Here is a 27,696-nt window from a genome sequence, read left to right as displayed (position 1 = left end):
GCTTTTATTTTTCTCCTTTCCTATTGCATTGGCTAGAACTTCTCAGAAGATGTTGGATGGTGGTAAGAGCCAGCATCTTACTGCTTGTTCCCACTCTTGGGGGAAAGTGTTTTCACTGTTTCACCATCAAGTTAAATGCTAGCTATAGGCTTTTTACAGATACCATCAGCCAAGCTTTAGGAAGTTCCCCTTTTTTTTTTGTAAATGGTAATGAATTTTGTCAAATGCTTTTTTCACATGTCCTGAAATGACTGTATAGTTCTTCTGTATAGTTCTGTATACAGAATGACTGTATAGTTTTTCCTCTTACTGTTATATTGGCTGACTGCATTGATTACTTTCCTAATATTTATCCAATTTTACAGTTTTGAAATAATCCCTGCTTGATTATATATATCACTTGATTTGATTTACCAGTGTGCTGTTAAGGAGTGTTAGGTCTTCTGAAGAATGTTAGTCTATGATGATCATTCTTGTACTGCCTTTGTCTTCGGTATTGAAGTTGTGCTGTCCTCACAGAGCAAGTCAGGCAGCCTTTCTTCATCCTCTGTATTCTGATAGTTTCCGTGCAGTTGGCAGTTATTTTTCCTCAGATGCTTGACAGAATTCACAAACCATATATTTTCACATTTAGCATTTTGTGTTTAAGTTGTATTTTTTATGTAATTTTTCATTTTGTTTAAGTTATTGAATTTACTGGCACAAGGTTAAGAATATTGTCTTACTGTCTTTCATAAATGTAGCTTCTATAGTGGTGTCCCTGTTTCATTGTGGACTTGGTAATTTGTGTTCTCTGTGTCATTGATTTTTGCTTTTAAACTTTATTATCTCTTCTACTTATTTTTGGCCTGCTTTTCTTATCTTCTTAAGGTGGACCATTAGGTCATTGATATTTTAAAAAACTATTGTTTTCTAATAAGGCAATGAAGACTATAAGTTTGCCCCTAAGCTATGTTTTTCTTCATTTTTTTCTTGAGAAATTTTGTCACATTGTATTATTATCATCACATAGTACAATTTCCATTTTCTTTGTGAGTTTTTTCTTTTATTCATGGGTTATTTAGAAATATATGGTTTAATTTTTAAATATGTGAGGCTTTCCAGATAGTTTATTGTTGATTACTAGTTTTTTCCCCCACAACTGGTCTCCTTGTTCCTCTCATAGCTCAGTGCCTCACAGGGTTACAGAGAGTGGTTAAGACCCTACCCAGATTACCCAGGCTCTTATCTTGGCTTTGGACTTCCCTCATAGCTCAGTTGGTAAAGAATCCGCCTGCAGTGCAGGAGACCTGGGTTCGATCCCTGGGTTGGGAAGATCCCCTGAAGAAGGGAATGGCTACCCACTCCAGTATTCTGGCCTGGAGAATTCCATGGACTGTATAGTCCACGGGGTTGCAGAGTCGGACATGACTGAGAGACTTTCACTTCACTTGTTACCCTGGCTTTACCACTTACCTGGCTTGTAGGACCCAAAGCAGGTTCAGGTTACCTGATTTCCCTGTTTTAGTTTCCTCTTTGTAAAATGAGAGCAGTGGTGTATCATAGGGTTTCTGTGCATGAGGAGCGTTGGTCACTTCTTAGGGCACGGTGAGCTCTGGGTGCCTGTTGGCTCCTCAGTAGATGCCAGTCATCACTGCGGCAGCCACAGTGTGCAGATGGCCTGCCCACTTGAATTTATCTGCTGCCAGAGGACTTCTGTGGAAGGTCTCAGCACATTTTATATCCCAGAACCTTGTGTAGCACCTACCACAGGGCCTGGTGTGTGGCAGGTGTTGGGTAAATGAGCCCTGCTAAATGTAGTGCAGCTCCCTGGAAGTGCGTGAGTGTAAATATTTACTTAGAGGCAGCTCCTCACAGAGACTCAGCTCCAGCCAGCTCCAATCCCTCAGTGACCCAGCTCCCAGGAGAGCGTGTTGTACGTACTCAGTAGTGATAGCTATTTACTGTACTAGTTTGCCCAGGCTGCCACAACAGAATGCTACAGACTGGGGGACTTCAACAACCCAGAACCTTGTTTTCTTAGTGGTGGAGGGTGCCTGCACAGTTGGTTTCCTGTGAGACCTCTCCTTGGTTTGCAAACGGCCACCCTCTTGTGGCCTCTTCATGAGGTCATCTTTCTCTGCGTTCTAATCTCCTTTTCTTATAAGGTCATCATTCTGATTCGATTAGGGCCCATCCTACTGACCTCATTTTACTTTTATTGCCTCTTTCAGGGTCTTATCTCCAAATAGAATCATTCTGAGGGCCCCGGGATTAGGGTTTCAACACAAGAATTTGCAAACACAAACTCAGTTAAGTCCGTAACACTTTTATTACTACTATAATAATCATACTTACTCACTAGTAAAATCATTGCCCTCAAAGACTTAATATTTGACCAATTAGATGGATTTTCTTAAAAATAGAAGTGAATTGATTTTTTTGATGAAAGCATTGATGTTAGTCCACAGTTCAGAAGCCAAAGGGTGTGTTGACGATGCCTTTAGCTGATACATTTTGTTTATTCATGAATTCAGTTATTCATATATTCACCAGGTGTTTAATGAATACCTTTCAAGTACCAGGCAGTGTGCTTGAAACTAGCAGTTCCGTGATAATCAAAACACAGTACCTGCCACTGTCCAGTTCACAGCCTAGTATATATTTAAAATATCTGTGTCTCTGGATGAAGAATTACTGCCTCTGGGGGCTTGGTCTTAGGAGGTGTTGGTATTAGACCACAGGGTGTTGGATTTGTATTTTAGAAATTAATTAACTTTGAAAGCATTTAAATCCTGATTCTAACCACTACTTATGAATGTGACCTTGAGCAAATTATTTAATCTCCTTACACCACCATTTCCTCTTTGTAAAACAGAAGCAGTATAAATATTTCATAGGGTAATTCATGATGGAGTGAGATAGTGCATGTCACATACTTGGTCCCATTCTTGGCACCTGGGAAGAGCTCAGTAAAATGGTTGCTGCTGTTTTCTTTTTAGTACAGTAACTAAAAAGGTGAGATTCAGGCGACACCTGAGAATAACCTACTTATATGTAGGTTTCTAATAATTTGAGAGAGCTTTTGCCAAAGCTTTGGAGTTTGTTTGTTATAATTTCCACCCTGATGGTTTCCAGAGAGGATTTGAAATCGCTGCCCAGCTGAGAAGTGTGTTCCAGTTGTGAGGTAATGGAGAAAACACTGACCCAGAACTGAGATGAACTTAGCGCTAGGTCCCCTCCTCCAGCCAGCCGACTGGTCCCTAGTGACCCCAGAGTCCCGGCTTTCCTGCATCAGATTCTTGGCCTTGTTTGTTAATTAGCAAATAGTTCTAGATATTGGGCTTAAGTTTCAGAGAATTTGTATTTAATCTCTAGAGTTTCGTAAGTTTGAAGTTTTGTTCTAAAAGTAGAAATATATAACTTGAATTTAATCTTGTTCCTAAATAGAATAATCATTTTCCAAAGAATAATTGTTCATATAAATGACTTCATATATAGTCCATTCGTAGTCTTTGTTTTGTGAATTCATTTCAGAGCCCCTAATACATTATTAACATTACATTTACTTGATACCTGTTTTGGTGACAGTATTCTTATAAAAGATATTGAAGTCCTAAGTTCTAAGACCTTGACTTTCTCACAGATCTGTCATGTCTTTGGAACACATTTGCAGGGCACGGTGTAAATCATTTCTAACTGATAAAGACAGAATATCAGGCTTCATGAGAAGTTTTTTCTTATTGTTGCTGTTTTATTTGTTTTTGCTTGGTGGAGGGGGAATGCTGATGGATTATTAGGACCACTTGGGTTGCTAAACGGAGATAAAATAAGGAGATACAAGGTTTTAAATAGAAGAATGTCCTTCTAGGAGATGACAAGGGTTAATAAGCCCTTGAAAGTGTGTTCTACTTGGTTGTTTCTGTTTGTACAAGCTCTTTATTATTTTATGAAACATTTATAAAATTTTAATCAACTTTACTTTGTAATGTAAATACCTAGGAAAATAGGTACTGTATCTCACAGAATTACAGATCTTAATTCTCATCTGGTATTCAGTGGTGATGAATGTTGTTTTGTTGTGTTTTCTTATGTTGCTGTTACAGTTGTCCCTTTGTATCCATGGATTCAACCAACTGCAAGTAGGAAATATTTGGGGGAAGAAATTTCCAGAAAGTTCCAAAAAGCAAAATTTGAATCTACCATGCTCCAGCAACTATTTGTGTAGTATTTACATTGTATTAGATATTTTAAGTAATCTAAAGATGATTTTAAGTATATGGGAGGATGTGCATAGGTTATATGCAGATATTGTACCATTCTACATAAGGAACTTGAGCACTGGGGGATTTGGGTACCCACGTGGGGTGGGATATTGGGGAGTCCTGGAATCAGACCCCCTCTGATATTGAGGGACAACTATAGGTAGTTTTTCAAAGAATTACAAACTACAGATTTAAGTGTATTGTTGTGTGATGTCAAAACATAGACAACTAGTGGAATGGAAGAAAATATTTGTAAATCATATACTGCTAAAGGATTAATGTCTACACTATATAAGGAAATACAACTCAATAACAACATCAAAAAACCCAGTTCAAAAATAGGCAGTGGACTTGAATAGACATTACGATAAAGACTTGAATAGACATTTCTCCAAGGAAGATATACCAATAAGCACATGAAAAGATACTTAACACCATGAGTCATTCGGGAGTGCAAATCAAAGCCACAGCAGATACCACATCATACCTATTAGGACGTGGCTATTATAAAAAAAATTGTAGAAGGTAAATAAACGTTGATGAGGGTGTGGAGAAATTGGAACTCTCAACACATTGCTGATGGGAATGTAAACGGTGAAACTACTGTGAAAACCAGTTTGGTGGTTCCTGGAAAAGTTAAACATAGAGTCATCATATGATCTCGCCGTTCCCCTCCTAGGTATTTACTCAAAGAACTGAAAGGAGGAATTTGAGTACTCATACACCAGCGTTCATAGCAGCATTATTCACAGTAGCCAAAATGTGGAAATAACCAGTGACTGTTAGCTGATGAATGAATAAGCAAAATGTGTATATATGGAATGGAACGTACCCAGCCATAAAAAGCAATGAAATTTTGATATATGTTACACCGTGGATAAACCTTAAAGACTAAGTTATGCTTAGTGAAATAAGCCAGACACAAAAGGACAAATAATGATTCTACTTATGTGAGGCACCTAGAATAGGCAAATTCAGAGACAGAAAGTAGAATAAAGGTTACCAGGGGCTCACAGGGAGAGAAAAGTGGGGAGTTATCGCTTAACAGGTACAGAATTTCTGTTTAGGATGATAAAATGGTTCTAAAATGGATGTTTCGGGATGGCTGCATAGCATTGTGAGTGTGCTTATGCTACTGAATTGAACCCTTAAAAATGGTTAAAATGGTAATTTCTTAAAAATTTACTTATTAAAAAATGTTTAGAACATAATATTTTAACATTATATTTATTTTTAATTGAAGGATAATTGCTTTACACTATTACGTTGGTTTCTGCCATACATCAACGTGAATCAACCATAGGTATCCATATCTTCCCTCCCTCTTGAACCCAACTCCTACCCCATCCCACCCCGCTAGGTTATCAGGGAGCACCAGGTTGAATTCCCTGTGTTATATAGCAGCTTCTCATTAGCTAGCTATTTTACATATGGTAACGTATATATTTCAGTCCTGCTGTTTCAATTCTCCTACCCTCTCCTGCCCCCAGTGTGTCTATAAATCTGTTCTCTATGTCTGAGTCTCTATTCATGCCCTGCAGATAGGTTCATCAGTAGCATAAAATGGTAATTTTTACATTGTATATATTTTACCATAATAAAAACATTAAAGAAGGAAGCCGACTGAACAATAACAAAACTGACAGATTTACACAATTATATCTTTTCGGTATCTTTTGCCCACAGATTTGTATTCATTTGTATGGGCATCTCAAAATTGTATGGGTATTTATTAGATTTTTAGGATTGAGTACCATTAGGTTTGTATTGCCTTTGAGTTACAAACAGTGTGGGGTTTTTCATGTTACTTTTATGACAAAGATTTTTAATGACTCCCCTTTGTTTTGCAGCTACTTCGAGAACTTAAGCACCCAAATGTCATCTCTCTTCAAAAGGTGTTTCTGTCTCACGCAGACAGGAAAGTGTGGCTTCTGTTTGACTATGCTGAACATGACCTCTGGGTAAGGCGCACCGTGGTGGATGTGGGGCAGTGGTTTCAGTCGGGGATCAACAGGACTAACTGGAGACAATTTGGGGAGCTCATCGTAGTAATAGAGTTATTATTTTAAGATAAAAGGGATCTCAGAATGTTTTTGAGAAAGTATGAAGGCTAGAGTATTGCTTTGTATTTTTACTTTTGTTCTTATCAGTTTGACATGCTGCAGAGAACAAAAGAATCTGAAGAGTATAAACAGCTCTTTAATATTGTTTTCCTAGCTGTGGATTTTGACAACATAAAAAAAAGTAACAGTAATAACTGTTTTGTTGTAAAGTTTAAAAGCAGCGTATTTCCTTTTATTCTGTAGTGAAGGGAATCTAAGATGAGAAGGTGATAATACCTTGTGTAGGGACCTGAGTATGTTGTGTTTATTGGGAGAACTAGATTGAGGTTTGGGCTTCCCTGGTGGCTCAGCTGGTAAAGAATCTGCCTGCAATGCAGGAGATGTGGGTTTGATCCCTGGATTGGGAAGATCCCCTGGAGAAGGGGAAGGCTACCCACTCCAGTATTCTGGCCTGGAAAATTTCATGGACGGACTAGATAGATAGATAGATAGATAGATATAGTCCTTGTGGTCTCAAAGAGTCGCACACAATTGAGCAACTTAGATTCACTCACTTGGATTGAGATTTAGTGGGCCTATTTGTCAAATGACAGAGGGCAAATCTCTTAATGATTCTGAAGGGGTAGCTTCCCCATCTGTAAAATATAATACTTTTACTGCTTTTTTTTTTTACAAGTAAATAATGTCCAGTGTTGTGTCGTTAATTAATTAACAACTACTTCACTATTGTGAAATATATTTTTATGCTATTTAATACATAATAAGTTCTTTAAATATTTTGCTATGTTTTGCATCCTGTCTATACTTACTGAATTAGCATGGCTGTGCATTTATTGAGCTAAATAAAAAGAGAAAACATATGCAAGGGATTACTGTATCCTGGCTCAATTTCAGAATCTTCAAAATATATCTTTTCATTCAGCTGTAGTTCATAAATGGAAGTACAAAATTTTGAAATAAAGCTAGCACAAATCTCAGTAAAACTGTGTAAAAGGAAATTTACCTTCTGAAAATAATGAAAGTTTCAAACTCTTTTGCTAATTTCCAGATGAATCCTCATTTCCGTCATTTTAACTTTAACAGACTCCAGAAATTGAAACTTATTTTGGTTTCATATGCTTTCAGATTTATTTTTTAAAAAAAGTTTTTTCGTATTGTTTGTAGATTGCTATTTTACATGACTAAATGTGATTTGATTCAATTTATTTTTATATAAGTTACCTGGAAAAAACTATTTTCAAACAAAATAGACACATGAAATTTTCCCTCTTTTATGAGACTATTGCCCAAGGTTCGTGATAGTTTTTGTTGGCTTCTATTATTGTAAAAGAAATATAATCAAATCAAATTCGGATTCTGTTAATAAAAGTTCAGTAAATTGGAGTGGCCAGTATTGAACACTCATCATATTTAAGTGTAATATAAAATCAAATTATATAATCCAAATTTATGAGAAAATTTCTAGGCTAGTTGATAAGCATGGTATGTAATAAGACATACTTGAGCATAGGAGATAGTATTGTATTCAACATGTTTTCTAGCAAAACTGGAATGTAATATTTAATTTTATGTGTAGGTATAATAATTATACTTTAATAAATTAAGCTGCATGTAATGTGTGTATATGGAGAAGGAAATGGCAACCCACTCCAGTATTGTTGCCTAGGGAATGCCAGGGTCAGAGGAGCCTGGTGGGCTGCCATCTATGGGGTCGCACAGAATTGGACACGACTGAAGCGACTTAGCAGCACAGCAGAATGTGTGTATAGAGTCACTACTGGCTTTATCAACTCATGTAAGCCAAATAAGCATTTCTAGTGCTCATTTTAATAAAAACCAAATGATGAGTCAGTTTACTAAAACTACTTTTTATCCATTTTATTTTCTTATTTTAATTGGAATATTGAAATGAATTAGCTGGGGTAAGGCAGCAAAGGCAAAAAGAATAAAAAGTCATTTTAAAAAATTACTTAGGTGTTGGTGAAATCTTATGGTATGCATATTACATATTTGTTATATAACCCAGGAATAAAAGTGAAGGTAAGAATTTCTCCACTGTAGTTTTTGTAGCTATAAAATATTGGTAAAGAAGTGATTTGTAATACCTTAATGAAAATACTGCCTAAAGAAATGTATATGGCATCAACTTATTATCTTACCTCCCCTGCATGTTTGTTCCTTTCATTCTTACTCTTGCAGGTTTTAATGTTCTTTTTTTAATATATCTTAATTTTTTTTTTTAAGCTCTGAGAGCTGCTGGTTCTTCTTAAGGTGATGTGACTTGGATAGTTCTTTGAATAGGTGACAAAACAGTCTAGATTATAAGGACTTACTATAGCTCTGTTTTGTTTGCCTGTTCTTAAGTACTTCAAAAAAAATGACTGAGAAGAAAATTAAAATAATATCATGCTTCTACTAAAGGATAGATTAATCATACTAAATTGATTAATCATACTACATACTACTAAAGGCACTAACTGATACCCTTTACCTTCCCAAATATAGGCCTTTGCTCTGTATTTTTTCTTTGGAAAATAAAACTCCTTCACTCATTAGTCATTTGTTATTTCTTACCCATTTTCTACTTCTGTATCTTAAGAAAAGGGAAATGAAAAGGTTAAGTTATACTATTAAATAATAGTTATACTATTAAAATAATAACTCCTGTTTTAATTATTTTTACTAAGTTCAAGAATACACCTAATATGCAGTCAGATACTGGCCAGGAGTCTGCTCTAGTGTCTGTTAGATTCGGGCCTATGCCCAGTGGTATGCACAGCAGAGTTGGCTGCAGCTGATTTCTAGATTTTCTTGCAGTTTGAGTGCTTTCATTACAATGAAGACATCTGTCGAGAGTTTGAAACATTGGATCTTGTTTCTGTTGAGGTACATTTATTTGTAAAATGATTTTTCTATTTATAAAGTGGCATTATGTTTACTGGATGTCCACTAACATTATACCTAGAAAGCTTTGCTAGATGTTTCAAGGCCATTTTTTCTCCCCTCGTCTGAAGCATTCATATTTCTAAATATTATGTATGACCAGAGATATGTACTGGTCATTTACATATTATTCCTTTGTGCTTCTGTGTACTTAATTGAAATATTTTTCCATTTGCTTTCTTTATAACCCAGTTGTGGTAAATAGTTAGCACACCTATGCTATGTCAACCAGCCAAAACTCTTTTTTTCTTTCTTTCATTTAATACACATTTTATTCACTGCCGAATAACAGATATTTGTTTCTTGAAAATTTTCACTAAACAGGTCAAGTAACTCTGAAAGTAATTTTTAATTATACTTTAAAAATAAAATCACATTACTTTCTACTTCTTTGTTGTAATTTATTTTCTGAGGCCCTATCCCATGCTCAGGAAATGACTTTTTAGCTGTAGTTATTTAAGGTTATTTATGCTATCCAGCAGAATGTGAAATGATATTTTCAGTATCTTTGGAAATCCCTGAGTATTTCTTTTTCAGTTAGGAAAATATTATTTATCAAACTATCTTTCCTTCTTTTCTTTTTTAAGCTTCTGGTGATATTTTTCTTTCTTTCAGCATATAATCAAGTTTCACAGAGCTTCTAAAGCAAACAAGAAGCCAGTTCAGTTACCTCGGGGGATGGTGAAGTCACTATTGTATCAGATTCTGGATGGGATCCACTACCTGCATGCTAACTGGGTGTTGCACAGGGATTTGGTAAGTTGAAACGTAGTTAGGTGTAAGCTAGAAAGATGCACTTGTGAGTTGGGTGATATATCTAGATGTTAGTGCTGTACAGGCCTGCAGACCTTACAGGGGAAGCAGGAATGCTACGGTCTCAAAACTAGCCCAGCCTTGTGCTTCTGTGTGATGTCCCCTGCTTCGGGACATACATGAGCTGGTGCTTAAGAGGTGAAAGAGGCCACACTGGTTTTGGTAAGCTTTTAAGTCTGTAAATAAAGCATTGGCTTGCTTTACATTGATTATTAGATGCCAGACAAACTCTGGAAGTTGGTGTACTTATGAATAACTTGAAAATACAATCTTTGGAGCCTACTGCATATGAAGTTGAATATTAGAAGATAAGTGTTCAAGTGCTTGTTTTTTGAACCCCACTATATTAGTAGCAGTCTCTCAGCCAATAGCCTTTATTAATCATGATTGGATACATTATTAAGAAGCCTTGCCATGTTAAGGTACACTAAATTCTTAAGAATTCAGAAACTTCAGAAATTGACTTTGTTTTTATTTTACATCGCAGAATAGTGTATTCCCTTAAAAAAAAGTATAGCATTAAATTGTTGATTAAATTGTGCTTGTTCATGAAAGCTTTATATATTTAAATCATTTAAATTTCAGATTCCTGTTTACCCCTTTGATACTGCATAATTACATTGTGTTTTTGTTCTTTTCTTTGTAAATGTAGTGACTCTAGTGAGGTTTGTAGCAATGCCTTCATTTCAAGCAGTTATAGACACAGTGCTGGAAGCTGTGGTGTGGTCTCTGATCACATGTGTACTTAGGAGAAGTCTCCATCCGGATAAGGTGGAGCCACTCTGCCCTCACATGTGTGCTCTTTGCCGGGTGCTCTGTGTTTAATACATTCGTCTCTGCCTTCAGTCAGGTGTTGTAGTTTCTGGTTCTTTCATCTGTCTTCAGTAAATCTCCTTGAAATACATTTAGTGGCAGTTATTTTATCTCCAGTTCTCAAGCCTAGAAAAAGCATTTACAGTAGGACCAGTAACACATCAGAAGTTTGGTTGAAATAACTTTTTATCTTATGCAAACTTTATTTTTAATAGAAGTAGGATATTTATAAGCAGTGAATTTACAGAACATAAATATGAAAAATCCTTTGTCTGTTTATGAAAATGAAAATAAATTTCAACTTTTAGAAGAGTCAGCTTAGGGGAAAACTGTTACTACTTTTGAGCTCCTGACATTTTTCATGATTTTAAAAGAATAGAATCTGGTTAAAGGGCATTTTTCTCCCTTAGAGTTAATTATGCTAAGATAATGTTGATTTTTTAATTTAAATATTTCTCATCACTAAAATATGTATGTTCATTAGATGAACACAAACTGATTTTAAACCAGTATTTAATTTTTATATTAATATATAATATACCTCCTCTGTTCATGGAATTCTCCATGCAAGAATCTAATGTATAATGTACCTTCTCTGTTCATGGGATTCTCCAGGCAAGAACACTGGAGGAGTGGGTTGCCATTCCCTTCTCCAGGGTATCTTTGCAATCCAGCGATCAAACCTGGGTCTCCTGCATTGGCAGGTAGATTCTTTACCATCTGAGCCACCAGGGAAGCCCCATAATATACCTGAACTGCTTACATTAGTGTTAACTACACTATGAAATAATGAAAGTAATGAAAATAGTTTTGAAGTCTGATTTCTTTTGGGAGAGTTCTTTCTATTGACACAGCCTGAACAGTTGTCTTTGGCATAGAGACAGTGCCAAGCAGGTCATTTCAGAAGTGTGTGTTTGTGGTGCCCCCGGAGACAGGGCGTGGAGCAGTGTGCCCAGGTGCAGGTGACAAAGGAACACGCTGTGTGCAGCTGATTTAAAAGTAATAATGAAACAAACTAAAAGTAGTCACACTTCATTATTACCAGGTACTCACAATTCTGAACAGTATCAGGGGTAAAATATTCCTGTTCACTGAAGCAGATCCCTCCTGGTGTTGTATCCCCTCTTGCTAGGCCACTGCCATCTGTTTAGAAGTGTGTTCATCCACAATCTTTTCTAAACTGTAATCAATTATTTGTCTGCTGCTGCCTCCTTTGACTTTCTGTCTGAAGCATGGTTTCCTGTAATGTCTATGCTTGGCTTCTTAGTGCTCTTTCCAAACGCCTGACCCTTCTGTGCATCACAGGCCCACTGACCATTCTCTCAGTGAAGTGATAACCTCCTCCCCTAGGCTGGATCTTACTGGTTCAGGTCCCTGCCTCTTGAATTATTCTTCAGTTCTTGAAGGAAAGATTCATAATCATAGTTTTTATTAAAATTGTGCCTACCTTCCTGCCAACTGAAAATCAAATTTTGGAGTTTGATTGATAGTGTATAATTTTTCAACTACAGCTACATAAGATATTCATATATGTAGTATTAAAAGTATTTACTCTGAAGAATATTCTTTAGAAGCTGTATGACATGACATTTTTTAAAAAATCTTTCCTCAAGCAGTTATTATTTGCAGTATAATTACTAGTTAATTATGTTATTTGCTCCTCTTCAGTCAGGTTTAGATGAAATGAGGTGATACCAACCTTAGCAGATCTACGTAGATTTCTAATGTTAAAAATTGGACAAGTTGGTTAAGGTGCTGACTTGCCACATGAAGCTTCATATCAAGGTAGAAAATTAACATAGACCCCCTAAAAACACCATTTGAAAATAGTCCAGAGTGTTACTGAAGCTTTTGCTTAATAAAATTGGCTTTATTGTTAATAGAAACACTGATTTGAGTTGATAGAGTTATGGAGTTCTTTGGTTGATATGTATAGTTAACTTTACCATTTAATAAATAAAAGTTAATTTTGTCACTACTGATCATTATGTAGTAGCAAATCAGTAACTGAGGTCTGTCATCCTCCACAGGAAATATACTTGATAATTCTGGAACTCTTGTTAGGCTGAATGTAGTAATAAGTACACATGTGCAGATGTTCTAAGAAATGGGCTGGAAAGGAAAACTATGCGTATTTGTGAGATAATTTATGAATTTAAAGTAAACTGGAGAGAGAAATAAAAACAGTAGTGTGTGTAAGGTAACTTTACTCTTTCTTTGGGACCACGTCCTTCCCCTCTCTTCTCATATTCTCCTCTCCTTGGAAATGAAAGTTGTTTGACTAGCAGTCTATAGTCCTGGTTCTGGCATTACCACCTGTATTAATCATTGTTCTCAGGTCTGTGTAGAGAGAACTGGGTCTGTGTGGAGAGAGTAAGGTTTCTCCTAAGCACTTCCGTCAGGCAGTTGTGGAGGCAGGGTCAGTCCAGAAGCTGCAGGTCAGGCTGGCAGGTTTGGCAAACCCAAGGCAAGAGGTGCACTTGAGTCCAGAGTCAGGCCACTGGCAGAACTCCTTTTTGTTTTGGGGTGAGGCCCACCCACACTATGGAGGGTGATCCCACTTAACTCAGAGTCCACAAATTTAAATGTTAATCTCATCTAAAAACACCTTGATAGAAAACATCCAGAATACTCTTTGACCAGATGTACAGGCACTATGGTCCAGCCAAGGTGACACCCAAAATAGCCATCCTATTTAAACGGGTCAACTGAGACACGTGCAACGTGGGAAGAGGTATTTCAGGGTTGTGTTGTCCATATTCTCCCCCGCCTCAGCCCCCCAGTTATCTGCTTACATAAAATAGGAGTGTTTTGTTGAGTTAAGGAATATTAAGTTTTTTGGTTTTTTTTTTTTTTTTTGCCGTATGTATCATAAAGAGAAACTAAGTGTGAAATATTAGGAAAGCTTCAAGTAAAGATATGTTTTAATGACTCAAAATAAGAATAAGTTTGAAGTCCATTAGCCTAATTGATTAGTGGTGTTTTCCTGAGCCCAGTCTAGTAAAAAGCTTGAAGCACCAAAGTCATATTCGATCCTTTTTGTGTAGAAGCCAGGCTTGATCCAGCAGTGGTGACTGAACTCCCCTTTGAGATGCAGTCCTCTGGGATTGAGTTAGAGCACATGGGCAAGGGTGTGACCACCAGTGACTCCACTGTGACCTATTTGAGGATGTCCAGCCAGTTCACTGTCTAGGCTCTATCAGTGGAAATGATTATTTTTTTAATAAAACTTTCTAAATTTTGTCATTGTTTTCTTGTGCAATTGTGAAATTTCAAACTCAGTAATTTTTCTTTTCCTAGGGAAAATTCTGTGATAGATTAAGAATTTGAAAAACACTTCTCACCAGTATGCATGCTGCCAAATTGAAGATTAAAAACACCACTATGGTCTGGCTCCAGTCTCCTGTTTTTCTTTTATCTCATTCTTTATATTTATTTTCCAGTCAACCCAGAGGTTGTCCTGCCTGTCTAAATGCCTTCCTCCCTTCATCTCCAGCATTTGAAATTCTATTCATCCTTTAAAGCTCTGCTCCTGCTACCTCATCAGAAAAGCCCCTAGCACCCACCACGCCAGTCACACTAGCTGAGACTGAGAATGTTTACTTCTAAACCCTGTAGCATTATTTTGAAGTGCCCCTGGGGTGCTTACTAGTTGGGTAATTGTACTCCTCTATCTGATGGTAAGTTCCTGAGGGCAAAGACTGGGACTTCTTATATCTTTGTAGACTTCCCAGTGCCTGTGGAATACACAGTAATATATACAGTATTGCTTACACGGGGTGAATGAACGAACTAGCCCGTCTGTAACAGAAGCAAAGTGGTCTCCAAGGTTATTCCCCATAGCTTATCTCCAGTGTTACCTGACACTTCTCTGTATCTAGGGACGCACACACTCTGCTGCATTTCTTCCCTTCACTCCCTCTTATCTCTGCTATGATTTAGTGCAGTGAAACAGTGCAGAAAAAATTCTTTTCTATTCATACCACATTTTAAGTCCTTTCAGCAGCCTTCTTTCCACTGAAAAGAACTCAGCTCTTATCAGTTAGTTCAGAGACCATTCAGCTAATGACAGTGATCTGTCGATCTCATCCATCGTGCCCTTCCTCTCCCCCAGATTTTTGTTCCGCCCGGGGAGACCTGTTTCTTGGCCCTTTGTCTGTCCTGATGTTCACTTTATGTCATTTATTTTTTCCAATTTTTCTCCTTTAATCTTAAGGGTGGAACGTTTTCATCATTGTTGATTTACATCCCTCACTTTTTTCTTTCCACAACTTCTGGAAGTCCCTTCTGTGTGAATTATTCTTTTAATCGTTAATGGGGTGGGGGTGGGCATGCCTCTCTTCTGTACATTCCAACTATTCTGAACTTGCATCGCCAATGTTTCACTTTAATCCTACATTTAGCAGACCAGGTCATTTCTAATCACCATGTCAGTGTTTTAATTTCTAGCTGATAGTTGTTCTTTTAAAATTTTCTAGTGAATGTATTGTTGGCTGAATTTTGTGCTTTTTGTTGAAAATATTCATTCAGCTGTATCAGACTTAACATAGAAATGATTTATAGTCAAATCAAATGATTTACTTGTATTTAAGTAAGTATTAAAGACTTGTGCTTTTGACTTGTTTCCTAAGGAATTTAATAGAGAGTAGAGAAGTAGTTATTATGACTTACCTGCTTGCCATTAACTTTCATTAAGTGTATATCAGTTATCATATGGTCATTAATGTGTTCCATTTTTTAAAAAATCTAGTATCCCCCCAAATTTCATTTTAATTACCACTTTAATGATTTTATCATAGTGGTAATTAACTTGGAGCTCCCAGGCACATAGGCTATATTTTCATCCTCTTGCACCAAATGGATAATGTAATATATACTATAACTTCTGTAATTTTTTTCCTTTTTTCCTTTAAGCTGAATTACAAGGCTGTATATGAAATTTGGAGTGTTTTGGAGTATTACAGCTATCTGAAGTTGGTCACTCCTGCCCTAAAACAATTCAGAATATTTTCTTTTGGCAGGGAGGGGGGTGGGTATAGCTCAATGACAGAGCATTCACTGCAAAATAGGTTCTTTGTTTTTTGCCATAGTAAAATTTCCTAGAAAATAAATGTCTGCAGAGATTTCCTTTGGAAGTATCCCAGGGGGATGTCTTGTCATGTGTAAGTATGTGAGGTGAAATAGCCCAGTGGGCCATTGCATGAACATGTTTATAAAATGCTCGAGCTATTTCAGAGCTTTAATCTGGCTTATTAAAAAAAATATCTGATAGTGCTGCTGCCTTGAAGTTTATTTTGATTATATTGGATAACATGGAATCACTTGGTGGTGGGGGGAGAGTTTAACTGTGCTTGGTGAAGGATGAGTTGGTTTCCTAGCAACTGTGCAGTACGATCAAAATCTCGGCGTGAGCCATTGACTCAGATTCAGTATCATAGGGCCTACTTTATGAAGGCACCTAATTATTGATTATAACATGATGAATTATTGGGGTGTTTTTGATCTGATTCTTCTTATTTGAGTAAAAGATCGCCTGGTTTATTAGATTTGCTTACTAATACTAAAGTTTGTAAACAGTAATATAATTAGTTGGTTTGCTTGGGATTTTTAGATTAATTTTCTCATTGACTACTAAGCTCTGTACAAGGAAGTGGAAAACTCAGAAGAAAAGAGATTAAATTACCTGATTCTGGTTACTTAGCTAATTATTTTCAAAGCTGGATCACTGAATTTAGGGATTTTCCCCTCTAGGTCAGTGATTTTTAAATTGCAGGTTATAAGCTGTGAGTTGGGAGATCACACAACACAACCAGCCTTTTTAAAATTTTTAATGGAATAGAGTAGAACAGAGCAAATATCAGAGTACATCATATGTCTTGAGGGAGGTTGTTGCTTCATGAAACTTTTGTTTCACTTCTGTGTGTGTGTGTGTGTGTGTGTGTGTGTGTAACTATGGCCATGAGTGATTTTCTTCCTGTGGGTTGTGTTCAAGAAGGTTTGAAAGCCGCTGGTCTTAGACTGTTGCCCAAAAGGTACTTGATGTGTTTAGGAAAAGAGAAGATCAAGTCTGTAGAAAATACTTTGTTCTAATTATAAATACTTCAATATTTTATGCAAATGTATTGACATTGATAATAAAATCATGTTGAATAGCAGTAGCCCTGTAGGGAATGTTTTTCTAACTAGGGTTTATTTATAGGTGGGAGAATTTCAGGCAAGTTTCACTTTCCTCCTTTAATACCTTCCTGAATTTTCTAATAGGTTGCAGTTAACATGTTATAATCATACAGAAGGAAACAGAAGAAAATACCTATTTAGTCTTTTATTAAAGTTCACCCATAATATTCAGTGTTGTTTAGTGTATTTGTTTTATGTCAGTAGGGGATGGTTGCTATTAAGGAAAAAAAAGCCATGCATACACTTTTTTGTCTGCCTAAAAGGAGAGGGCAGTACATTCTTTAGGGGACGGGGGAAGCAGAAAGGACCTTGACACTGTCCAAATGCTGAAAGAAGCAAAGAAACAAATTGATTGGCCAGCTGGGAAGAAAGGAGACTGTGTTCAAGGCCTCTGTTCTGACTGCTGTTGCTGCTCCTTCTCTGTGCTTAGCTTCCTAGAAATGAGTATTGGGAATATATTAAGCATGTTTCTTTAAAACAGAGCTTTTTAGAAGAAAAATGCTTTGTGATTGTCAGGATCAATCATTGCTTATTACTTGAGATTTGCTTCATTTACTGGGAATAAATGAAATCTCCAAGGATTTCCTCCAATTTTATTTGTCTAATTGTATAACTAGGAAATACAAAATTGTATCCATAAAATTTAGGCTTGAAGATGAAACATAGGTTTTATTGATAAGAATGAGTTAAGGCAAACTAAAATGAAGTTTGCATTACTTTTGGTTAACAACGAATATTGTGTTTATTCTGTAGTATGTTGACTTAAATGACAATTGGACAGTTTTCTTTCTTGGAAGTATTTGATTGTAAACAGTCCCTTTAGTTTCTTAATATATGCCACATTTGTGTAATTTAGATATTGAGCACGTACAATGAAGCGTGTTCTATTGTTTGTAAATGATGAAAAAGTGGCCCACTTTGTTTTACTAAATAGTGCAGCTCCAGACATTGTACCTGCTTATGTGGGCAGATTAGAAGTTGATTATAGAAACACTATGTTACTTAGTTTGCATGTGGCTTCTCATCTACTTTCAGATTCTCGATGAATCTTTTCAGACCCTTGATCAGCAAGACACTAGAATCTTTTTTAAGTCCCATTTCTCACCAGACAAGACAGATATTCTAAATAATTTAATTGAGCTTTTTAAAAAAATAGAGTGAAGATGATATTTTTGAGTAATCCTGAAAATTGGCTAGAAATAGAAGATTATCTGAGTTTTAAGTCACATATATCTTTTCTCTCTTTTTTTTTTTTTTTAACATAAAATGGATCCAGACCCATATTTTTGTCTCTTTGATAGAGAGTGAAATATTAGGTTGTCTGGCGCATAATAAATGTTCAGTCAGTGCATTTTAGTTCCAGTCCATCATTAGGTTGCCCTAGGACTGTGAATAAGTACCTTAGGTGTGCGAACTTTATCCATTTCACTTACTGGTATATCTTTAGTACCCAGGATAGCACATATTAGCTGCATGATAAATATTTATTGATTGAATAACTGGATTCTTATCAGTGCTACCTTCAAAACACATTTCAGGTTGAAGTACAGTTAAGACTCTCCTGTGACATTGATTTGAAGTAGCACAACTGGCCATTGGTCCCAGTCATCTGACCAGCATCTTTTCTCAAAGAATAGTCAACTGTAGTGCTTGTTTTCAGGGAGAAGATGCTGTGGGAAGAGTTAGCCAGGGAGGAAAGGGCAGATGAGCAGGGATGATGAAGTCCCCCTAGCTCAGTCTCCCATCGTCTGCCCAGTGGACAGGTGCAAACCAACAGGAATAGTTCAGACCCCCTTGCTTTCAGGATGTGGGTTTGCACTTCCCAAGTGAACTTCCAGGTCTGCTCATTCATTTCACTCATTCCTCTTCATTGATTCTACAGTAGCCTGACCTCCCAGTGCACACAGTTGAGTTTTTTGCAGTCCATTTCCTGCCTCTTGACTTTGCTTCTTATCGTTTCTATCGCTGCTATTCTAATCCAGGGTACTTGGATTACTGAAAAAACAAGCACGTGATCGTCCCTCCTTGCAGTCTTACGTTTCTGTGGTCCAGTATCTACGTAGCAATCAGAATGACCTCTAGAAAGCAAAGCACACCATGTCATTCCCCTTCCTGCAGTTCCTCAACAGCCTTCTAACCTGTGAGACAGGTAACTCAGAATCTATCCTAAACACAAACCTAATAAATACAGTCGGTCAGTGTCACGTATAAACATTTTTGCTTATATCTTAGATAAAATATTAGCGAATAGGATCCAGAGGAACATTAAAAGATTACTATACTCCAAGTAAATGAAGTTCATTTCCAGAATGTGAAGATGATTCAGTATTTGGAAACCTGTTGACATAATTCATATTAATAATGCTAGGAGAATAACGCTGTGGTTATCTCAGTAGTTGTAAATGTAAAACTTTTGCAAAATTCAATGTTTGACAAAATTTAATATTCATTTCTGATTGAAGTTCTTTATAAAAATAAGGAAGGAAGGAAACCTCTAAGTGTGTAAGCAAGTCAGCAGCTGTTATCCTTCTGACTTCTTTGTTACCACTGTTACCTGACAATGTCCTAGAGCTCTTCTGGTCTAAAAATAACCTAAGGAGCTATGGTAGGGGAGGCTGAATAAAGTAGGATCAATACAGTAGTGCTATGCATTTATTTATTTGTTCACTGTTAAGTGAATACAGAAATCAAAAGGGCTTTTCTAAGATATTTATATACATGTAATAATGTAGATTTAGAGAAATCTGGAATTATGTCCACCAAAATGTTTGTAATAACCTAACTCTGTGAGGTGAAGTTTCAGGTAAATTTTACTTTCATTGTACTTTTCTATATTTTAATCTCCTGCAGGAGTCTATATTTTTATTGCTTTAATTCTTAAGAGGCTATTACTAATAATAAACAGTTTTTTTGATCTGTAAAAGGCATAAGTGATTGACATCTAGATAAAAACAAATTAGGGGCATCTCCTAGGGTGATAAAGAAAAATCATCTTGGCGGTATTATCCAATCATACATGGGTACCCTGCCCCCAGGAGTTTCTACTTAAATCATTTCAGTTATGAGTCACTGTTAACAGATTATAGTGTTAGCTATCATTATATTTTGGACTTTTAATATATCAAGCATTATATTGTATTATGTACATTAGCAAAATTTATCTTTGCAACACTAACTTGTCATTATTTTTATCCATATTTTATAAATGAGAAAATGGAGGTGAAGATCACGGAACTAATAGTTGATGGGATCCTTGGTTTTTTTTTTTTTTTTTTTTAAGCCTATTAAGCATTTAATCATACTTCCTCATCTTCAGAAGTCTGTTATATTCCTCAAATATTTAGGGGAAGAAAAAAAGTTGAGAACTCTGGGTCTAGAGTCTGTGTCTGTTCAAATATAGAAAAAATTAGAGTGTCACATAAAATATATTTTATTTCAAGGGACTTCGCTGGTGGTCCAGAGATTAAGACCCTGCCTTCCAGCACAGGGGATGCAGGTTTGATCCCTGATCAGGGAATTAAGATTCCCACATGCCACAGGATGTGGCCAAAAAAAGTATGTTTTATTTCCAAGTATTTAAACACATTTTATAACAGCAGGATGATTGAAATAATGAATATACACCAAAAAGCTTATGGTTTGTTCAATTTGGCAGTTGTATAGAAGGAATTAGAAATATATAATTATGTACCTTGATATACTTTAAATCAGATTGTGACAAATTTGTTTAAATAAAGAATAAGCAAAAACTATAGAATGAAGCAGTGTGATACAGTTGAATTGCTTAGCATTTAGGGACATATAAAAGAATATATTTTAAAATATGCATTACCTAGGAATCCCTGGTGGTCCAGTTCTTAGAACTCTGCAATTCCACTGTCTAGGGCCCAGATTCAACGTCTGGTTGGGGAACTAAGATCCCGCAATGTGCACAGCACACCCTAGAAATAAAAAATATATATAAATAAACATTCAATAAAAATGTATGTCTAGAAAAATTCAGTGTGTAGTATAAGATAAAGATATACATAAGTATTCATAAAGGTACAGATTCTGCATTAATCTCTCAGAACACAAAACTAGAAGTAAAAGCAGAAATATTTTCTTAACAATTAGACATCATCAATTGAAAAGTGTAATTTGAAATACAGATCGGTGTGTATTATGGCACACAATGATTAACAACCAAACTGAGAGTTATCAAGTGTCCAGAAAGTGTGCCACCAGGCTGAGTTGGTTACAGTGTGTAAGTTTAGTTCCAAACAGGTCTTGGAGAGCAGCACTTGACAGTGGTTACTTGTGTATCGCTGTCTTCTGTTCATAGATCCATTAAAAATCAGCTTTTCTTACTGACTCAGAGTCTCCATTTTGCCTTGATAAAGTCAGTGAACACATGAAGACCCTGGCTTCATCCCTAGAATAAAAAGTTTTTGTAGTTAGCTTGACAGAGATGCCAGCGTTGTGCAGTTCTGTACCTGTATGAAATACCTCTAACTGATAATGGCAGTTTCCTGACTAGCCCAGGTCCTGTCTTTCTCAAGATGCAGTTCCCGGCAGCCCTTAGTTTTCTTCCCCAGTTGGGCCCTTAAATGAAACCAGTTTACCGCCTCTGCTGTTTGCCAGAGTCGTCAGTGTGATGTTTCCCAGTGTGACAGAGTCTGGAGAGCAGAAAGTCTCACCAGGAATGGTTATCTCTGTAACATAGACATCTAGGAAATGGCAGTGGAGAGTTTTTTGGAGCACAACATAAAACAGGACAAGCCATGAGACTGTAAAACAGGGGCACACTTTAATTTCCGGTTGGCCGAAAAGTTCATCTAAGTTTTTCCGTAGCAAACTGATACAAAATTAGTTTTTTTTCTGGGAGAAAGAAAACAAGAGAGAGGCTTGTTTCAAGTCATAGTTTCAAATAATCAAAGAAGTAGACTTTTCTGTTTCATTGTTCAGCAGGCAATAAAGGTGTCCTGTAGTCACTTCTGTGAGTAAGATAACTATTCTTGAAGATGTTGTCATGATGCTATAATACTTTTAAGTCACATTGGACCTTTGCTGTATGTAGCAGCAGATAGTTTCATGGGGGGATGTGCCTCATCAAAATGTCACCAGCAGAGTTCTGTATGTTCCTTTAAGATGATTACGTTTGATTGCAGTTTACTAAAGTCATGATTGTTGCTGTGTTTTATCATCAGTGACATGGATGGTTTGGCCCTAGGGCTATCAGATTCTCCACTGATAGACAAAGATGAAAGGAATTAGCCTTTTGGAGGATATAGTATTGTCTCGGTGTGGCATTAAGTACTAAAACAAAAATCAAGTCTTTTGAAGTCTTCCTTAATACTGATTAAACAAATAAAAGAGTATTCATGATCTCTGTGGTTTTTCTGCCATTTTCTCTTGAACTTTCCATTAGGTTACATTCTCAAAAGAAATGTAGTGTGGAATTTGTCTCCTAAATCCAACTGTCACTGTCTAGGGCCTGTGGAATGGTACCATGGGATATCCCATGGGGAGCAACTTACTGCTTATAAATAGTGTTAGTAAAACAGCACTGAACACCGTTCTCTTTTGTTTCTGACTATATAGCATGCCAAAGCTGAACTTAAAACCACTAATTTAAGTCTGCTTAGTGCCTCAGCCCTGAGTTCTACTTCAGATCGTGCAGTAGGCAGTAAGTTGTCTAATAGAAAAAGTTCTAATTATTGCCTGAAGTTTTGGCCCCAAACCCTAATACCAGGCAAGACTTTGACAGAGAAACTGTTCCAAACCAAGGCTCAGAACCAAGCTGCTTGGGACATGGCCAGTCCATTGAGTGTATAATAAAATGAAGACCAAGAGGGTTTTTTTTTTTTTTCTCCCTTTGCCTAGTAGCAGGCTAACCAGTACCACTCACCCCAGGGCTTCTCAGATCTGAACCCAGCTGCTGAATGAGTAAGAAATCAAAAGAGGGATTTTTTCCACTCTATCTAGAATAGAAGGAAGAAAGAGATGCCCCTTTGTGCTTGTGCTTTTGCCAGAAACGGAAGTAATCTTTTAGGAGCACTTGAGTGCTAGCAGAATCCATCACAGCAAGCCGGATAATCAGCTGGTTACTCTGGAGGAGAGCGTGGTGTTCGGGATGCGGTGGAGGAGTGACGGGTGGTAGAAGAGTCTCTGACTCTTTAGAATCTTTTAACTGTATGTGGCCTGTTTGTAGTCAGAGTGTATTCGCGTATTATATCTTTAAAAGGCGAGTGGAGAACCAGACGTTGCCAAGTAACACAGAGGAAAGGAAAGTTGTTGTGGCAGAAATACAGGGCCAGTACTGACGTGGTTGTGAAAAAGGTCTGACTAGTCACAGAACAGGACAGTCAGGCAGCACACTTGTGGCAGGGCCGTGCCCTGGGGTAGGGAGTCGTCTTGGAGCCGAGCTTGCAGGTGCCTGGCGTCCCACCATGAAGACTTCTACCCATTCACAGCACAGGTGGGGAGGGGCCGTGAAAGGTGAAGCCTTTAAGTAATAAAGCACAAGGAAAGGGCTCAAAGAAACTTGTGAAAGAGTTCATCCCTACCTGTCACTAACCTTTTTTGTTCTTCTAGTCCTTATTCGTGGCACATTTTTAACCCAGTTGTATTCACAGTGTGTCTATCATTTTCTGTTCCACTGTTTTCCTGATTATTTTCCCCTGTCACTGTGGAAGATTTTAAGCAAGGGGGTGACATGATCAGCTTTGTCTCTTTGGAAGTGAGCCCTGGCGATGCTAGAGAAGCCAGAGTTGATGGGAGGAGAATCAAAATGGGGTTCAAGAGATGTCTCGGGGCTCCTGCCCTGATGGCCCATGAGGAGAGAGTTCTAGCCCAGATGTCAGGTCCCCTCCTGAGCCCCACCCCCAGTCAGGTGGAAAGGCTGCCTGTGCCTCTGGGAGGGCCCACCCCTGCCGTCACATTCCACAAGCCTCCCTGAGCCCTGGTTTGCTCTGGAGCAGAGCCTCATCTGGTGTCAGTGATGGGCAGTGCTGTTCATGGTTGGCAGCTCCACGTGGCTCATGGGGAGTGTTATCGGCCCTGCACTTCCTTGTGCTTGCCCTGCTGTCTTGGGGCAGGAGCGGGTGTGATGAGAGAGGTTCTGGAAACGTTTTCTTGAGCAGAACATAATGATCATGACTATGGTGATACACATCCGTTTAAAGCTGGCTGTATAAATCACTCTCAGCAGGGCATGTTGGGAAGGGGGTGGCTCTGCTCAGGGACAGGCTGGATCCTTGCTGCCGCCCCAGCTCATCCCTCGCACTCAGAGCAGGCCAGTCACTCTCTGGTGCTGCGTTTCCTCATCTGAAAAGCTGCAGAATTTTCAACCTTTGAAATGTGTGCACTGCCTTTCAGAAGTGTCTTTTCGCTGAGGATAAAGAAATAATTTTGATCTTTGGTAGTTGGTAGAGTAATGTCCTGGAAGTCACATTTTGTCAGTAATAGCATAGAGGCTGTTGTTAAATATGGTCAGGGGAGCCTGTGACCTGGTTCCCACTGTACACAGCCTTCATTAAGATCTTTAATTTGATCTTCAAGATTGCTTTGATCTGTGTTTGAAAGGGATTGAGCTCAGGTTTCGCTCTTATTTGGTAGACTGATAGAACTGCAGTCAGGTGAGGCGGACAGCAGGCTGGCGGCCTGAGAGAGATTGTGGCCTCCACCTTCCCTCCTCCTCTGCCTTCTTCCCTTCTCCCTTTTTCCTAAAGAAGGGCAGCCCTTACATTGCATGTTAGTGTGGTAGATATACCACCATAACGGGTTTTAGATGACAGTTAATCTTGATGTTTTTAGACATTTAAAAACTGTTTGAAGTATTACTTTTGTAAAATCTCATTTTAATATGTTAGTTTCCTTTTTTATTTAAAAATGAGAACTGTTCAGGTCATGGAAAATTTCTACTACTCTGCTAACTCATTTAGAAAAGGCTCTTACATTGATTTCTCTATAATTTGTTTGAAACATAGATATATACTATGTGGTTTCCCAAAAAAAAAAAAAAAGCTATCAGGTGGCCCCTTCTTTGTAATTAACTTGCTATTTTAATAGTACAGTATTATATTATATATGAAGATACATTTCCCCTTAAAGTTGCAGGGCGTTTTATATAATTGAAAGAGTTCCAAGGAAGCAGAGCATTGTAACTTTCTGCCAGATGTTCCACAGTAGTGAAAGCAGACTGATAACAGCGCCAAGAAAAGCCCTCGCTCTGCCTGGAGAAAGCACTACCATATTTGGCCTTCATGAAGTTGCATATTACTTGGCATACACACACACACACACACACACAAAGCTTCTTTGGTGACTTCCTATGTTTGATTTTAATTTTTGAGTAAATGTGGTTTTTTTAAAGGTGGATTTATGTTATATTGGCGTATTGTCTATTTAAAAGAAACCACTACTGTCTACTGAAAAAAAACACTATTTTGTTTCCACAGAAACCTGCTAATATTTTAGTTATGGGTGAAGGTCCTGAGCGAGGAAGAGTAAAAATTGGTATGTTATATCTTTGATAAGTCACAGCGTAGCACTCTTTTAAAACTTTTGCAGGCAGCTTTATCACTTCTAATTTTTGCTGTAATAATATGCATTTATTCATATAGTTCCATGTGATCGAAGCCATTTCTAAAGAGTATACATTAAAAGTGAAAAATGTTTCACACTCTCAAAAGGTGTCAGACAATCTTTAGAGACTGAAGTGTTCTAATTATAAAATAAGCCATGTGAGTTTCTTAGAAACTTTTTGCCTTCATTAAAAATAGCCTGTAGAGGTGAGTGGCTTCTATCCCTGTTAGAAGCCAACCTCACCTTTAGTCCTAAGGGCGTACAGCAAACTACTAATCATACCATCCGTTCTGTTTCCCTGAGCCAGGTCGATCCGAACATATCCTTCTGTTAGCCTCATCTAGGTCAGGGATTACAAGCTAAGAATACCACTGAGGCTGGGTAGGTTCTAACGAGCCTTTGCCTGAAGGGAAAAGAATTAACGAGCTTTCTGTGCCTCTGCATGTTTTCTAATAGCTCTGTTTTCTTATGTATCAGTGCAAAATTTTACCCATTTCTGGTCTGATAACTTATAAAGATAGAGCTAGATTTATTTATCCTATTTTTTCATTGTCATTTCCAAGTTGTGTTTGTGACATTTATTTAGTTTGTGTGTGGATAGAAGACATGTAGTAACCAAATTATCTTAATTTTAAAGCAGCAGGATTATGGGAGTATATAACAAAATAAATAGGAATTTCTGATTGCCAAATTTAGTATAAATTGGGATTATTAGCTGATTTGTACCACTTCACCAGCAAAGAAAAACCCAGGTGTTCCCAACCCTTCTTTCCACCCTCCCCTTTAAATCCTCCAATCCCATTTTCTCCTTCTAATTAGACTCGGAAAATACCCTTGATATAAACTGCAAAATTCTTGACAAACATTTGATGCATCTCAGAATGCTCCTAGTCAATTGGCTTGCTTTAAGAATCAGGCCCTGTCGGTCCTTACGTAGCGTCAAATGCCTGTTAGGTCCTTAGGTGTGCATTTAGCAGATTTCATCCAACCAGCGTGGTGGCATCAAATTCAAATGTAAGTTCAAAGCATGCACAGTCTAAAAGACCCAGCCAGACAGTATTTACAGATGTGTTTGCTACTGTAAGACTCGGGGAAAATTTATATATTAAAAATAATCTCATTTGGAATTATTTCTGTGTCACATGTATGATGTTGACAGGCTTGGGGGATATCAATAGCTTAAAGTAGTCACACTTAAGATACATTCTTCTGTAAATCAATATTTAGTAATCCGACTCATGGTTTTAGTTCTTTGCCACATTTCTGTGTTGGTTTTTTTAACCTCTATAAGTAGATCGATTAAGGCCTGCTTCATTAAAAATGTGTATTAGGAGAGCAAAATCCAACAAATGGTGGATGAATCTTGAAATTTTTGAATAGGTGGTATGACTAGTGATTGTTCATTCAATGTGTATTTGGCAGCTCTGTGTAATGACACTGTACTTGATGTTCCAAGGGATAGCGAGACAAAAATGTTTTTATCTGTAAGATCATGGTTCGTTAGGACAAACAGCTGTGCCTGAATAACTGCACTACATAGTAAACTGTGCGAAATGCTGTGAACTGTATCTCAGCACAGCTCCAGCTCTGAGATACGAGTTGTTGACATTTGTCAAATCAGTTTCTTCTGCCCTCAGTTTCCTCATTTGAAAAAGGAGGTGATTGAATTATATGATCTTTAAAGTCTTTTCCGGCTTAAAAAAAACAAACACAATTCTTTAAAACTAAAGAAAAAACTCAACCCAAATAAATGGGGGGAAATAGTGGTATTGTCATACTGTACATCAGCTTATACTAGTGAGCATGCTTACTGATGCAGATAACGGGAGGCCTCACCCTAACTGATCTAGTTCCCTGGTACTTGTGACCAGTAAAAAGAATGAACATGTGGCTGGCTGCACAGCCCTGTCCCCCTGGTGGTAAGACAGATGGAAAGAAATCTGCCCGGAGGAGTAGGGTCACCCTGGACCTCAGGCAGCAGAGTGAGTTTGTAACCCAGTGGCAGTAGTTTGCAATGAATGAAGATCTCAACCTTGGCTTATATTTAGACTTCTGAAAGAGGTGAGATGTTTTGT

At 37.4% G+C, this 27,696-nt stretch overlaps 1 protein-coding gene across 4 annotated transcripts in view; it reads left to right on the top strand.

Moving 5' to 3' along the window:
• Positions 1–27,696, top strand: part of CDK8 (cyclin dependent kinase 8) — a 73,050-nt gene that overhangs the window by 27,509 nt on the left and 17,845 nt on the right. For 3 of the 4 annotated variants that reach the window (XM_025000080.2, XM_025000078.2, XM_025000077.2), the window contains exons 3-5: positions 6,095–6,205; positions 9,866–10,006; positions 25,495–25,552. In XM_025000080.2, coding sequence (XP_024855848.1) covers positions 6,095–6,205; positions 9,866–10,006; positions 25,495–25,552 — 310 coding nt within the window. Of the gene's footprint in view, positions 1–6,094; positions 6,206–9,865; positions 10,007–25,494; positions 25,553–27,696 lie in introns of those variants that run through there. The other variant, XM_025000081.2, reaches the window with a different exon arrangement.

Source organism: Bos taurus, chromosome 12 (genome assembly GCF_002263795.3).
Source record: "Bos taurus isolate L1 Dominette 01449 registration number 42190680 breed Hereford chromosome 12, ARS-UCD2.0, whole genome shotgun sequence".
Lineage (NCBI taxonomy): Eukaryota > Metazoa > Chordata > Mammalia > Artiodactyla > Bovidae > Bos > Bos taurus.
This window is presented reverse-complemented; position numbering and strand designations above follow the sequence as displayed.